General features: G+C 39.6%; 2 protein-coding genes across 2 annotated transcripts in view; one reads left to right on the top strand and one right to left on the bottom strand.

Moving 5' to 3' along the window:
• Positions 1 to 4371: 4371 nt before the first annotated feature.
• Positions 4372 to 7274, bottom strand: knon (knotted onions). Its single transcript, XM_017072492.4, has 2 exons — positions 6988 to 7274; positions 4372 to 6547 (listed from the first exon to the last, which is right to left on the bottom strand). Exons 1-2 carry the CDS (start codon positions 7140 to 7142, stop codon positions 4462 to 4464), a joined length of 2241 nt encoding a protein of 746 aa, XP_016927981.2. The 5' UTR covers positions 7143 to 7274; the 3' UTR covers positions 4372 to 4461.
• A 4612-nt stretch (positions 7275 to 11886) lies between these two features.
• The window catches only part of Sema2a (Semaphorin 2a), a 36096-nt gene continuing 31570 nt past the window's right edge, over positions 11887 to 16412 (top strand). Inside the window, exon 1 of the mRNA XM_017074642.4 lies at positions 11887 to 12022. Coding sequence (XP_016930131.1) covers positions 11938 to 12022 — 85 coding nt within the window. The 5' untranslated portion in view covers positions 11887 to 11937. The remainder of the gene's footprint in view (positions 12023 to 16412) is intronic.

Genomic DNA, 16412 nt, shown 5'->3' on the forward strand with positions numbered 1-16412 from the left:
AGGTTGTATACATTTTAAAGATAAAAAATGCTAATAACTATAATGGATATGAAAGGCCTTAAGATCTTTAAGGTAGTAATAAGATCTATTTAAGTATATATATAATAAATAGGTACGTATATATATTCGGCTATTAGCCATCTTTTAATACCAAGAGTCCAGTTTTACTGTAAGATAAAACTTCCATCACTTTGAATTTTATCTGATAAAATGGCATTACTAAATTACACAAAAACCAAGAACGGAAGCTTTCTTTACTGAGACGGAATTTGAATACCCTTACAGATCTTAGGAATTAAGAAGAGACCAAAATGATATCAATAAAAAATGTCAATAAAGTAGTACAACCCAAAGGGTTTGGGAAAGCTTGCCTCTTTTTTTAGGTCTTTTACACCTCTAACCAAGTTTATAATACCCTCTGCAGAGTATGAAAAACCACCACAAATAGAACTGTCCTGCTTCAGCTTTTTTAATGAATTTTCGAGCAAGGTCTTGCGAATTGATTTAATTCCTCTGGTGCCTTCCTTTCTTCCTTTTTTGTTGCTGATTCGTGCGCTTTTTTATCGCAGTCACTGTGGCGGACTGGGAGCGAGTCTCAGTTTCGTTTTCGTTTTCGGTATCTTGTTTGTTGCTTAATTGGAAGGAAATTAAAAAATAAACAAGCTGCGCCAAGAGCAAATACTACACGCTGGCGATTACCTGGACAGCACCAACGTTTCAGGGTGGCTGAATATATATATATTTGCACCCCACCCACCAAAAGAGGCCCACCGGCTGTTTGGAATTTAATTTTCTTTTCCCCCAACCCCCGCAGAAAGAGCGGTAATTTTATCTTGGAAATAGATTTGCAGGTTGTTTGTTATTTTAGGACCTGCTTGCGTAAGAATTCATCGCGCCCCGAAAACTTTACAACTGCCTCGGCTGGCCTCAGTATTTGCCTTGAATTAATTAAAACCCATCAATGCCCTGCCAATTGGCAGCAGCCGTACAAGGAGGACCATGAGCAATTGGCTAATTGAAGCGAATTGCGGGAATGGGGAATATTCTTGTGCCGAACACACATATCAGTGCGCACACACGTGGGGGCCAAAACAACAAATTGAAATTCAGGGCAACAGTTGAGCCAAGCAAACAGAATTTGGCCATTGATGAGACGCCAGTCGGGAGACCAAGTTTCGGCTTGCCCCTGGCCATGGAAAGTGTCCCCCAGTTTAGTGGTGCGTGTCCCAAAACTGGGTTTGCCTTTGGCTTCAGGTTGCCTGCCCAGGATCCCTCAGCTACACTGGGGAAAAAATTAGGTTTACTAACGGAATGCATTTCCGTTTAATAATTTTTAAAGGTTGGTCATCATTATTCTTAAATAGAAATAAGGAACACAAAGGGATAAATTTAAAATTCACATGGTAGATTTATTAACTATCATATTTTTCTCTTAAAAAATTATTTACAAAAATGGAGAAAAGATCGACATAACGCCTAAAATTACTCTGGCTAAGAGCAGTATTTTAAGCTCTCCGAAATGGAAAAAGATGGGTACTAAATACCATCTAAATGATTATCATATCTTATCAATTGTTTTCTTCCTATCCAGAGTTATCAGAAATTTTTGTATAATATGAAAAGAAACATTTTTAAGTCGGATTAGGTTTTATTTATAAATATATCCCATGCGAAATCTATTAATTGTTCTTTAATTACTGTGCATACTGTTCGTGTGGCGGCAGAGAATAGGCAGAGCAACGTGCTATGACTTTAGCATAGGAAGCTATCAACTAGTGTTATATATACTAGAAAAGTCAATCTAGTCTCATATACTTAAATATATATATTTATATATTAGATAAGTACTTGTTTAAAAATTTAAAAAAAATCCGTTTATTTTATTTTGTTTCAAGAAAACCTCTCTATGTACTTTCTATAGTATAATTTAGGCAACTAACATTTTGCTAACTGTACACCGGCATAACTAATAAGACACTTATTATGCGATGCCGGTCTGGTAACGTTAGACCAAGTTTAACGATATCACGTACATACGTTAACTAACGCTAACTACGTCGTTAAGTGGGGGTACGAGAGAGCTGGTGCCTTTGCCAGTGTTTGTGGAGGGACACGCGCCGAAACCAGGACACGGATACGGCTAGGGATAGGGATACGGGTCTACGGGTCTACGGGATGCCGGAGAGTCGGAGCGGCGAAGTCGGTGGCATTCACTAATCAAGCTCGCCAGCTATATGGCTTCCCGCTGCGAGCGAGCGGAAAATTTACATTTTCAATGTCCCCGGGTCGCGGGCACTCAGGTGGAGTCGGGTCCTTTATGGCGCCTGGGACGTTGTTGTTGCTGTAATAATCAGGATCACGTCGCCAAACATGAGGCTTAGTTAAATGCCGCTAATTAGGGCCTTTTGTGCGCATTCCTGGCCGGGCTATTAAAAACTGAGCTAACCATAAAAGCCAACCGTTAATCAGCTGCACATACCTCAACAAAAAATAAAACCAAAAACAAAGGGGGCCATAAAAACACTCGTAATGCCCGTAAGGAAAAGTTATTGGCCGACTGGGTAAAATCGCGTTTGGAGCGCGAGGATTTGTAATTATGTTTGGGTCACTGCCAGTTGAACTCGCAAGCCAATCCGGTTGCCAAAAGAATCTATTTCGATTGAGAATTGCCAGAGACAGAAAACAATAAACATAAACGCAATATTTTATATTTCCGCAACAAGAAACAGCGGGAAATTGTCAGCGAGCACATGAGACTAGTCAGCAAAAGTTTAGTTGGCGGGCGAAAAGTGGTGGGGAAAATGTCCAGACCCTGCCAAATGGCCAATTCCATCGAATCTGGCTTTGGCTTTGACTTTAAGCCTTGCCCGGCACTTTGTAGCTCATGAATAATCCTTTTCAGCTTAATCGACTAACCTTACCAGGGGCTTAAAATCAGTTTGAAAATCCAAATAAATATGCAAATTCCGCCAGGGGCCAGAAAAGGTGTCCCAAAAGGTACATTAGACCCCCAAAACCCCGAATATCCCTTCGCACTCTGCAAAATGTTTTTGTCACCTACGCAATCGATTAAGCGATAAGGTGGATACAATGAGAACTCACAAAGAGCGGCAGACAAAGCGCTTTCAAATTGAATTTATACGGCTTGTTTAACGCCGCTTAAGTTAACAAATATATATATAGAAATTTATATGGACGTGTACGCCGATGAATACACATAAATTAAAGCCGGATTTCAGCGCAATGTTTACATTGTCCGCCAAAAAGCAGACCGACCCATTGTTCTGGGCGAACAAAAGGAATGTTTCAGCTTAAAGCTTATAACAAACTATCAAACTGGAATTAAACACGCACCAACATTAACACACACGCACTCACAGGACCAGCTAATTATGCAAATGTGTTTGATTGCGAAAACGGTGCGCCAAAATGTAGGCAACACTTTACGAAAGGCTGCTTTGAATGCCAAACAAAAAGTAGAGGAGCCATAAAGTGGACTGGCTTGACTGCTTTTTACCCTATTTTAAGCAGGTGAATTGGAAACGGAATGCGATATTACAACATTTTAGTGGGTATTTAATAGCAGTACTTGAATGGATCTAGTCTTGTGATAATAGGGAAAATATGGATGGATAACAATATTTACTTATGGCACGGACTGTACTTATCGCAATCAAAATTAAAATAATCTTTTCCACATGGGTTTGAGATTTACTTCCGAAGATTATTTGCTCATTCTCTGTTTTTGGAAACCCAAGATAAAAATATAGAAAACCGCGAATTCTTCAGAACAATGCCACCTACAGGATTCGCTGATACTTTATGTTTTTATTCCTGTATTAATAAAATGCAACGATAAAAGTTAATTGAGTGAATTAATAGAGAGCACCAAAATAAACCTAACCGCATTTTAAAAAGTTGTTTATCTATTTTGCGTCATATTTAGATTTATGGGTTTTTAAAAATAAAACTGTCGATTTATTGTATTTGTATACATGATATATTGATATAAAATCAGCAATGTTAGTAAAATTCATTTGAGTGAATAGCGCATCGTAAACAAGTTTAAAAACATGTTTAATAATTCTGTCATGTCCTCTCTCCATTTCCACACAGCATATACCCTTTTCGACTTGCCAAGTGGCGGGTGGAAAAACAACAAAATTAGCATAATTATGCAATCTACGAGCGCCTCACACACATTTCGCCGGCTAATTCCAAATAGAAAACTTTTCAGCAGCAAACCGAAGCTGGTGGAAAAGAAAAAAATTTATTGCCCGGCGCTCAACTTTTGGTCAGCAAAGCTGGCTAAAAACATTTGCATAAAAACAAACGTAACGGCTCGAAGTCAAATGAAAGCGAAACTTTGAACGGGGAAAAAAAATAAAACAGAAAATTTAATACGAAAATACAACAAACAAAATGTGGTACAAAATTATTTAGAAATCTGTGAAGTAAGGATTACTGTTTCTTTTTTAGATCGTTGAGAACACGGGCGATCTCGTCTTTTAGGGCCACGGCACGACTGGCCATCATTTTGGCCAAAATAGCATGCTTTTCGGCCATCTCCAAGGCCTCCTTGTCGCGGCTGCTCACTTCGCCGGTTTTTTCGGCAGATCTCTGGGCCAATTTGTTGGCTGCCTCCACGGCTTTTGAGGCCTCGGCCAAGGCTCCTTGGGCCTGTCTTTGAGCCGAAGTATAGGCCTGTTCCAGGGCCTCAAGACGTTCCTCCTTCTTCTTCTTCAAGTCTTCTAGGGTATTTGTGGCTTCTGTTAGTAGAGAAGCAGCTCCCGAGGCCATGCTGAACACCTGCTTGGCCATATCCTTGGGAGACTTCTTAGCCTCATCTACATCTTCGGTCTTGGGCTTAGCTGATATCTCCAGCTTGGGATAGATGGTTACTGGCTTATCGTCTTCGGGTTTAATAGCATCTTCAATTATAACAGGCACCTCTTTTTCCTTAAGTTCTTTCTTTTCTTTCTCATTGGCTAGCAATTCTGCAAGTTGTTTGGGATCTGTATAGACAGGACCCACTTCGTCTGCGCCATCAATTCTAGCTCTCTGATCCTTTTTAGCAGCCTTCGAATCTGTTAGCTGCATGCCCAATATGGGTTTTTCATCGGAACCCAGAGTTATCTCTGTCAGCGAGGCCTTTTCCTTGGGTTTACCTGGTTCGCCTGATTTCTTTTCTTCTTCCTTCTTGGCCAAATCTTCGCTGCACTTGGCTATGTTGATAAAGACCTGCTCCTGCTCCTGGGATTTCTCTAAATTACCTTCGTTGTCCTTATCAAACTTGCAGTCTTTTTCCTCATTGGGTTTTTCCTTGCAGGGATCTTCCTCTTCTTCGCAGGCACCTTCTTCGTCCTTTGGCTTGCAAGGATCTGGTTTGCAGACGGATTCTTCCTCTTTGGGCTTGCAAGGATCAGGCTCACAGATGAGTTCCTCTTCCTTTGGCTTACAAGGATCGGGTTCGCAGATGGCCTCCTCTTTAGGTTTACAAGGATCAGGCTCGCAGATTGGCCCTTCTTCTTTGGGTTCGCAGACTTGCCTGCTCTTCTGGTATTCCCTGTGTTCTTCTGCCTCCCTTAATTGACGCTTTCTTTCTAGAGCCCTGGCTATCTCCCTGGTTCTTTCTTCCTGGGCATCGCAGGGATCTGCCTCAATGGATAGGTTAGCATGTCTGGCCTTTACCTCCGGATTGGCTTCTTCCTCTTCGCTGCGTAATATGGTCTGGTTACATATATTTGGGCCGGATTCGCGTTCTTTAATACTGTCAAGTGACTTTGTGGGTGTGGATGGGGATGTTGATGTGGATGTGGGAGTTACCGACTTGCCAGAAGCTTCGGCACGGGCTGCCTTAGCGGCTTCGGCTTTCTTCTGAACGTTCTTCGCCATGCCCGACAGTTTCTCCTTGAGACTGTTGAACAGCACTATGGCTTTGGCCACCAATTCTTTGGCCATTCCACTAGCCTTTTCAGCCAATTGAGTGGTGTCTACAACTGGCTCCGAGGGTTTCTTTGGAGCCACAGCTGCTGCAGTCTTAGGATCTTCGGAAGCCTTTTCTGGTGGTTTCTCCGGGGATGGTTTCTTTGGCGGTTCCGGTTCCTGATCATGATGCAAAGCTGCTGCTGCCTCTGGATCAGAAGGACCTGGAATTTGCTCTTCGGGAGTGTGGGGCCAGAAAGTGGGCTTGTTAATGAAATCGGGTGCCAAATGAGGACGGGCAAAGCAAAATTCTTCCATGGTCATTTGCTCGTACGGCTGCATGGCCTTTAAGCACTCTAGATTTTCCGTAAGCTTTTTGATTCTTTCATTCGATTCAGCCTTATAATCTGCTATAGCCTTCTTCACCGCTTCTGCTTCCTCATCTACTTTTTCAAAGTAGCGCTTGTGATCCACCATAGCATGTCGATTCTCAAAGACGGAGTGAAGTTTATCATACTTGGTCTCGTAACCCTTCACCCATTCCACAAACTCTTCGCGAACATTCTGGCGGTAGTACTCCCAGTCGATTGGTGGCATCGATTCTGGGTATTTGCGAACACGACTGGGGAAGATATGTAGGATCATCAATTATTGATCTAAGCCCTACATGGATCAACAGAATGATTCTATCACAGCTAATATCTCGCTTAGAAATAAGAAAAACACTAGTCCCTGTTTATAATCCTTGTATCTAATTTTCTCTTTAGGATAGAGAACTCCTGAAGAATTCGCAGTTCTATATCCTTTTCTTTGTCTTAAAAACCCCAACACATGAACATAAGAACCGTAAATTATTCGGAGGAGGATGGTTTAACCATACAAAAAGTGCAATTTGATTAAACAATGATAAACTGGTATTTTATAAAAAGTGAACTTATAAGTTTGCCAAAAATCAAGCATATTCAAGCATATTCTTAAAATTTATCTACTTAACTGACGTTCCATGATTTCCCCATCTGGTGACCCTGGTAACCCCTCCCGTTTGTGTAACCCCTAACTTACTCCTTGTACTCCTCGTGCTTCTTGGCAAACATTTGGAACATCTTCAGCTGGTTCGGAGGAACCTGCTTCATCAGATCGGCCAGTTGGACAACCTGGCAGCTTGTCTTCTGGGCCCCACCATTACCCTTGATGCAGTTCACCAGTTTCTCCCACATCCTTCAATTTCCTCAGCTTTCTGGGTTGAATTTTTCAATATATGTACGTACAGGTGTTCACATTGGCCTCCAGTCTGTTCTATAACTTATACAAATGTGGGTTGTGTGTGTGATGAAAACTGCCAAGGAGCCAACTGAGAGCCATTAAAAGTGAAAATTCCAAAAGGCTATAAAAAAAAGGGGGGAAAGAGAAATCGAGATTTCAATTTATAGCCCGAAATTGCATATTCATGCAGTTTCAATTAAATCAGAGTCAGTCGCAGCGACAGCTAAGCAAGTGGGTTTGACTAACTGACAATAAAATCGAAAATTAATTCCGAGCCAGCAGGCTGCTCAAGGAAAGTTAAATGTAATTGCATGGGATGGGGGGGTTTTGATGGTAAAATCAGGTGGGTGATTCGGGGGGTAAATGTAAAATCACACCCTTAGATATGCGTGTATGTTGGGATCCCAAAGTCTGAGAATGCTCCAAAGTGACAAACGCAATTTATAACGCAACGAAAATGGGCTAATGCCAATTCTCCAGGTAATTGTCGGCTCTCTCTCTCTCTGTTTCTCTAGAGAAATAAAATGAGAAAGAGGCAGGACCAACCATCCCTTCTGAAATCCCAGGATATGTTCCTTGAAACGATTTGGAAACAAAGCGAAACAAGCGCCTGCGCTCTTCAAAGGCCTCGCTGTCATTTTGACAGTTGCCAAAACCCTCTCACCCCCGAAAAGGTCCTTTCGCCAAAGGACTCGAACAGCTGCCTCTCTCCCGCAGGACGAAACGAAATGGAAGCGAAACAGTGAGAGAGAGAGCGAGAGTTTGTCTGCTCCGTTTGTCAGCAAATTTCGAGCGTCTGTAAATTTTAATGCCATTTTTTCTGTGTTTTTGCCTTTAAAAATATTCAAAACTCAAGTGAAACTTAATATTTAGGCATCTAAATAGTGAGACATGGTTGTGATTACGTTGGAATCCTTTGATTAGCCCAAATAAACCCAGAATCAGCTTATTCGTGTTCGTGTTCCTTTTCGCGTGTTTGTGTGTACCATACAAAAGTGTGTTTACATTTTTTCTATTCTTCCTAACCAAGAACTAAACAATAGAATACATGGTTTAACAAAGATTTTTATGGGGATTGACACAGTTATTTAATAAAGTAAGTTGGTGATGTGACTTAAGGTGGTACTTTGTTATTATTTCCATAAAAATATATCGAGAATCCTGCCTGTATGTCATTGTTTGGAAGTGTATGTATATGTACACAAACACATGTATGTACACAAGTGTGGGGGAAAAGGACATACCTGTGCAAGCTGGGCCAAGGATTTCATGTGGGCTGTCCTGAATTTACCGAAGAAAAGAAAACAAATACACAAAATCCCGAATTTTATAAGCAGTAAGAATCAAAACAAATAAAAAGGTTTAAACGGCTGATACAATTAAAATTGATTATCATTCTTGTTTGAATTTTAGATATTTTAAAATTTATTATCTTTTATTATTTTTACGATCAGAAATAAATAGAATTTCTAAAAAGTTCTTTCAATATATTACTTTCAAAGGATATTATGTACACTTTTTTTAAGTTAATTAAGCAATATAAATAATTAAAAAAAATATTAAAATTGATCTCATCTTGGAGATTTACCTGTTAGGCCATAAAATCCAAGCTTTAGTCGCGTTAGAAACCCTTTAATCAAGCTCGAAACCCATAAATCAAATCCCCAAAAAAGTAATCACATAAACAAAGTAAGCCCAAAATAATAGCCAGTCGCCCAGTGGTCATGGTAACATTCACCCACTTTTCGGCTCAAATTTATTTCAAAACTTAATGAAACTCATCAAAATTCCCTCGGGCCGAAATGAAATGAAATTCTGCAAATGAACTAATTGACTCGAATGATACTTTACAACTTCTCTGGGTCTTAGCCCGGATCCCAACTCTTAACCCCACGAAGAAAATAGAGTTTTGCGGCAAGCGGCGAATAATGTGGAAAAATAAATTTCCAAAGCTCGCCGGCTGATGGCTTAGAATTTTAATGTAATTTATTTTTGGTAGTACCAAAGGGGGAATGGGGAAAATGTGTGCAGAAGGCAGAAAACCAAACGGAGGCCAGAAACAAATAAAGTATGGACTAACATAAAAATTTATATGCAGCGTAATGGCAAAATATATATGTATATACAGGCTGCCATAGGCCATGTCGGTGCTTTGTTAAGCCCTTCTTCGGGGCCTTCCCCGCTCTTATCCCTTCTGCTGGGCAAACTTTTAAAGTGTGCAATTTAAATGAAAATTTCCCGAGCTGAGGCCCGCATTTTCCCGTAGAGCGTGTCAAGCCACGCAGGCTGACTAGCAAGTAGTTACGTACACCCGAACACACTTAAAACTACTTATTTATGAAGGGGCTAGGGGTTAGGGGGACTAGGCACGGTGTAGGTTGGGTTAGGTTCGACCCCCCCCTTTCCAGTGTGCCAAGTGATTTTATGCTAATATTATGGGTCATTGGGATTTGCGCAGAGCAAAGTGCTTGTTAAACATTTCATTAGACTTAGTGTAAATACCCGCGGTTAACAGGACCTCGTAAAACCTTGCCAATCCGCCAGTGCCAAAACCACCATCCCCACCCCCCAAAAAGAACCTCATACTCGCCCCCCCTTTTGTTTGGCGCCCCTGTGCATGTGTATGTGGGTGTGTGGTCGGTGGCCCAAAAGTTTCCTTTTGAAATTGAAAGTGTTGATGGGAGCCACTGAGCCGCGTCTTGGGTCATATGCCAGCATATGGTGCCTATTTACAGTCCGTTTCGCTGCTGAAAGTCCTCTGGATTTAATCAATCATAAGGAGAATAATGTATTCCACCGTAAAATGGATAAATATAACTTTCTTTTTGGATCCATATGGATAATATTAATCACACTAGGTTGAGGTTAACCTAAAAATAAATAATATTTCGAAATACCGTTTTAGTTAGGTAAACTTTTTTAGCAAGATGAGTATCTTATGGATTAAGTAAACAATTTTTAAACCTCGTGAATGCTTACAATGAAAGTTTAATAATATTCCAACTTATTAAACATTTTTGAAGAAATGATACATGATAATTTCTTTAAGTCCATATTTTAGATCGCAACAACTGCAAATGTAATTAAAATATTAGAAATTTTCATATTCAAAAGAAGGTTCTATAAAATATGTAAGCCTAATACTTTTGTTGGTATTTTTATAGCAGTCCCGCCAAACTTATGTCTCGCACTGTACACCTAACCCTAGCCTGTCCACGAGCCTTTGTGTATGCGTAATTATTCAGCAGCTGCTGTCAGTCTAAAATAAAAGTGAATTTCACCAACCAAATATTGTACAAACTCAAAATGAGCGAAAAGCTGAAAGGTCCTTTGCAGAAGCCGCCCGAAAAATGACTTTCGTTTTAATGCCAAAATCATGTCAGACCCAGATGTGACCACATTACATATTGCACTACTTAGAATAAATATATATTTTTGCCGTGGCGTTGGCGTTCTTTATTGGATTCGTGTCCACATGCGGCTGACAGAATGAGTTTTTGATCAACTGGCGACGTCAGTCAAAATTTTGCAATTAGTTATTGATGATTCCAGGGAATCTCGGAGCCTGAGCGTAGCCATGAATGAAATATGGGCATTGTGGCACTTTAAAGCGTTAAATGCTCCTTTTTGTTTGGCGCCGAGGCGGCTGTTGCCGGCGGCAATAATTGGAAAAATTTCCATTTGTCCTTTTTGCCCTTGTCCGTCCGTTGTCATGGCCAAACTGGACCAAGGATCAAGGATTCCTGGCCAGAAGCGGCGGACAAACGAGACCGTAGGCGCATTTGCCATCTGTCACTCTGGCACTCGTGATGAATGTGTTTGACGTGTGGCAGAGGGCACAGGACTCGGGGCACGCCCCCCAATCGAGACCTTCGCCTTTGGCGGCGCCTTTCCGCAGTTTTCCACCCGTTTTCCGACCTCCGGAGCTCCAGACCCCCCACTTTTCCATCGTCATCTCACTGCCACACCGCATGACGTTGCATACTTTGCGGCGCGAGCGCCAGTGAATAATGTGCGTCGGAACTGCCGCCTGTCGATGGTGGAAATCTTAATGGCAAATTGCGCAGATGTATCTATATACCTGCTATATGAGTAATTACACAGAGCAGAAATGCGAGAACTAAGCATTACACTCTTGCAGTTAACAAAGAAGTTTTGTATCGTAGAGAATAGGGTTGTTCAATGAACAATGTTCAGGTATTTCATTTGAGTTTTTTATCCAATTTAATAACAGTTCCATAAATAACTAGCCAGTATCATTAAATTTCAGTGTTTAGCGACCGATTTCTCAATCTCCTGTTAAAGTTGTGGTTTATTATTTGTCAGAAAAAGCTAACATAAAGTTAAATTCTTCGAAAAACATATTCAAATATTTAACTAGAACATTGTCTCTTGTTAAGAGTTCTCAATTATATAAAATCTAACATGATATTAAGAAACTATATTTTTCAAAATAGAAATTTAACTTTATGACAAAAGTTAACATGACATTGAGATTTCGACCCTTTAAAGAAAGTTGTATAAAATTAAAGTTAAAAATCACTGTAATCGAAACTTCCTGGTTAACATTCAATACTTTCAAAAAGGTTGGCTTTATCATAACTGTTTTAGCAGTCAACTGCACTTTTTCTCATCAAAGCGATTCCTATTTCAAAGCTCATTATTAATTGATTGTTATGTTTTACCCAACCATTTCAGATCCAATTTGAAGACAGAACTCGACCAACTCGAAGCAAAAGTGTTGCCACAATGAGCAGGGTACAATGGCTTCTGCTCGGCAGTTGCCTCATGCTAATTTCACAAATACAGGCAGTCACCGAGGAACTTTCACCAGGTGAGTTTTTCAACAAACAGCAAAAAAAAGAAAGAATATTTCAATGTTTCCGTTTAACTGAGGGGCTGATTGAACCAGCCTTGCCGTCTGGGCCCAAGTTGAACAGTCTCTTGCATTATGCAAAAAGAAATTGCAGCACGAATGTTGCATGCAGATGAACAGTAGGTCAAAACAACAGACCCACTACTACTATATATTTACACTGTAAGAAATGGCAGATAATAGAAGGAATTTGTTGGAATAATTTGGAAATATGCGAGATTAACATTATATCCATATAACTGATTTTAAATTGTATTATGAACTCTATCTTATCAAAAAGTCTTTTCTATGAATATAAGGAAAGTTGGGACCTTTTAAAATAAAAAATTCGTTACGAATTCAGCTATTTGGTTCTTTACATTAAAATGTTTCCATAAAACTGATTTTAAATGTGATTATTTACTTTCTTTAAATATTAAAAAATATATATTTCGTGATATTTTTATAACTAATATTATTACAAAGTCTTTACTATGAATATTAGGAAAGTTAGGTCCTTTAAAAAACAAAACCATTTAAGAATTCAGGGGTTTTGATCTGTAAATCAAGTGTTTCCTTCCGACTATAACCCACATTTTCCCTCAGTGGACCTCCTTCATTCATTTGGTCCTACGATTCCTGTGTGTCGATCTATAATGCAAATTTATGCGCTCCTCAACTTGGGCAACTCAATCAGCGCACTAGTTGCTGGGATTATAAATAAACAATGGACAAGTCGGACGGCCCTTCGATGGAACTGCAAGTACACAAGTACGGTCTGCCCTGGCAGCATGAACATCAATTTTAATTATGCAAATGTCCGACTTTGACTTCGACTTGGCCAACCCAAACCAACCCGGCCCGAACCAACCCAAATCAGAGACAACCAATCCAATTGGCTTAGAGCTCATTATAACTGCATTAGCATTAGGCAAAAGTGTCAGTTGTTGTTGGCCAGCAACTCCATTATGAGTGGGAGTCCCTTCGAAATAACCAAAAAAAAAAAACAAAATAATAAACGAACGACAGAGAGAAATTTTCAATTTCCCCGTGGCCCAGTGGAAATCCTCCTGCAAATGATGATGAATGTGCCCTGGCTGTGACCCAAATAAATTTGTCAATTTATCATTTGCCTAAAATAAGATGACATTGGTCTGGCTCTGTCATTGGATTTATGTGCCCCAACCTCACAGAGCAACGCAATAATTGTGTGTGGATCTAGATGCGAATCAGAATCTGTATCTGGAGATGCAGATGAAGGCTTTCAAGTATTTGAAAATTTTCCCTACTCAGAGGACTCCTTGCATCAACAATAACAGCCCAACTTGCCACGACGATGATGTATGTATGTGAGTGGGGATAAGTGTCGGCTTATGCTTCTTGTTAAACAATAATAATTGCAAATCAAGTTAGGTTCCTTCTGGTCTGGCACTTGATATTTTGTGGTTTTTGGTTTTGATTTGAATGGAGCCAACTTGCTCTGAACCCAAAGCTAATCGAATCACAAGCACACACACTCCGAACTCTGAGCTCTGAACTTTCGCATTTTGTTTAGGTTTTCGGCAAGCACTTTTTGTCTTCGCCAGCAAAGGCTTAGAACTCTCCTTAACAAGCTGACAACTTGAAGTTCTACACCTTTGTCTTCGACTCACAACCAAAAAACCCACACACACTCCACACACACTCCAAACACACAAATTTGAACAATGAAAGTTGCGTTAAAAGTTCGGAGCGCTCCTTTGGCTCGGAAGTTTTGCGGTTATCTATCAAATTAGTAAATAACTCACTTGACTGCATTAATATTACTTTGCCTGCCCAGCATTTGTGGAATTTTTTACTCCTTATTAATGATCTATTACAAAGCGAACCGCAACGAGCAAATACTTAAGATTATTTGCCTGCAAAAAGAGGGATGCACACAGCTCACAGCAACAGCAGAAACAACAGATGAAAATTAATGACTTTAAGAGCAAGTGGAGAGCCGAGCACTGCGAAAAAAATTAGTCATCTGATATTACATAATTGATTAATGATTGTAGAGTGGTTATCCTGATAAAAAAGCTCCTAAATACAAAATTTCAATGAGCTGTGTTATGTGTATGCCTTTATAATGGGTATACCATGCTAATGGATTAGAGAAAAAAGGACTGTAGGTTGGCCCAACTTTTTTTTTTCCCCCCCTTTTTTACTTAATCTATCTCTCATCTTAAAAATGGAATCATTACCAAATTTTGGGACTTTTGGAAGACCACAATTTTATTTTAAATACCAAAATAGGTTAGTTTGGAAAAAGGTCTTAAAGTGGTCACACTTTTTTTTACCCCAAAAAAATACCAAACTTTACTATTACTACTATTTACTATTTTTTTCATCTTATTAGTCAGGTTTGGTTAGGTATACGTAAGAAAATCATTGGATTCATGTTTTTTAAAACTTTTGATGTTTGATGTATGTTTAAAATGCACAGTCTAATTATGCTGATAAAAAGCTAATTGTTTACAAAAAGAATGCTTGCAATTACTTGATTGCATAATGAAAAAAATCATTTTTCTCAGTGTAAAACAAGGGACAGAGTGTTTTGTACCAGTGGACAATGCAGCACTCGAACATCTCCCGATTGGGGAAGGAAGGGTACGCATCCCCCAGCCACTTCCATTTCCCTTATATTATTATTAATGAGCGACGCAAAAAAGGTGAGCGCGCACCTTTTTGCTGCGATGGGAAATTATAAAAGTCGGGGATAATGGAAAATGTTTCGGGATGATGGGGATGTTCGAGTGGAACGGTCATAGCAGACAGCTTATTATCATGGTGGCAATAATAAAAGGGAATTATTAATATGACAAAAGACAAATGACTGAAATCGAGTTTGAAATGACTCTGGAATGGAATGGTGGATGGGTGTTTTTGGGTTGGATGGTTTGGATGGCTTTTGGGGAGGGGAGGATGGGCCGGAGCTGACAAACAAGTGCCAAGGGGGCCAAAACACACAGCCACACACGACAGGCCGCAAAGACAAACGAATGGGTCCCGGCCTTTGTGACTCTTCCTTGGCTCCTTTTGCCTCTGACCCTCGTGGCAAAATTGAAAATGTGGTCTCTACTTGTGGGTTGTGGGTGGGGTTGGGCGCTCTACAAAGGATATAACCCTCTGGAGCTGGATGACAAAAGGTCAAAAATACATTATGTGCTAATGCAAAGTCCATGTTAATAAATGTTGATTGAAATAATGATGATTAATATTTAGCATTTTGACATTTTGGCTTGCGGCTTTCGCTGTCGCAAAAACACTTGGCCAACAATAGTTGGCCATTCTGGGGCTATTATCATTTATTTTGTGTGCTTGTTTTTGTTTGCTGTTTCGTTAGCAAATTGAAAAAATCCTTTTGTTCGCCGCTGCTCAAGTTGATTTATTGTGCGCACAATTATTCTCGGGAGGAAGTCTTCTATACACTTTCCACTTTTATTTTGCGACAACAATTTATAGCTGCAAATTCTTGGCCAGCAAGATTGAGAGGGTGAAATGTGAGGGGGTAAGGGGTTCACCTGACATCCTTGTGCCGCTCACATGGTCGAATTTTTTTGCAATTTCATGTTTTATTTAGTGCATTTTCCACCGCCGAACCCCCTGTTACACCTTTACCCCCCCACCTGAGCCAATAATTCCCAGGCTATCCGCTCTTACCACTTTTTTTTGGCCCCATTGTGTGTGTACGCTGCATTGGCATTTTTCGATTATTGGTTTTCTTTCATTTGATTGCACATTTACACATTTTGTTGTTTGCTTTTTATTCGCCATCGGTCCGGCTTTTCCCACTTTTTGCACTAAGGTTTGCTTGCACCACAAAATTTCGAACGTGTCGGTACCCTCGCTCTTTTGGGGTATATTTGTTGGATAGTAATAAACTACCTAATCATTATATGGGATTTTTATAGGGATGATACACTGCAATCTTTTAAATAAATTATTTCAATGACAGTGATTAGCTTCAACAATATCCTTACAATAAAGTTAATAATTCTTTATCAATACCAATAAAAATCATAGTACTTTTAAAGATATATAAAATAATTACTATAATATTTATTTGTAGTTTAGTTTTCAACAGTTTGCAGCTTGCAGGTTTTAAATATACTCTAATTACTCCAAATCAACGCCCCACTATTTTGTTTTTAGGAAATATTTTCTATCAAGTTCGTTTATTTTTCTAACCACATATTTTTTCTAACTTTTCTTAGTTTCCCAAGAATCTTCAATATATAATCCATAAAGTCCTCCTAAACATGGTATTGAAGTTTTGATCAGCCAAAACTTTCTTGGCTTGTTTATCTTTTGTTTCGTTTTAACTTCTTTTGGTGTTTCTGCTGCT

Source organism: Drosophila suzukii, chromosome 2R (assembly GCF_043229965.1).
Source record: "Drosophila suzukii chromosome 2R, CBGP_Dsuzu_IsoJpt1.0, whole genome shotgun sequence".
Lineage (NCBI taxonomy): Eukaryota > Metazoa > Arthropoda > Insecta > Diptera > Drosophilidae > Drosophila > Drosophila suzukii.

What these genes read in the sequence shown, in the direction of transcription:
- knon (XM_017072492.4), bottom strand. Translation starts at nt 7,142, where the DNA reads ATGTGGGAGAAACTGGTGAACTGCATCAAGGGTAATGGTGGGGCCCAG. An exon ending in AAGCACGAGGAGTACAAGGA is followed by an intron (nt 6,548 to 6,987) that starts GTAAGTTAGGGG and finishes TATCTTCCCCAG; the next exon opens with TCGTGTTCGCAAATACCCAG.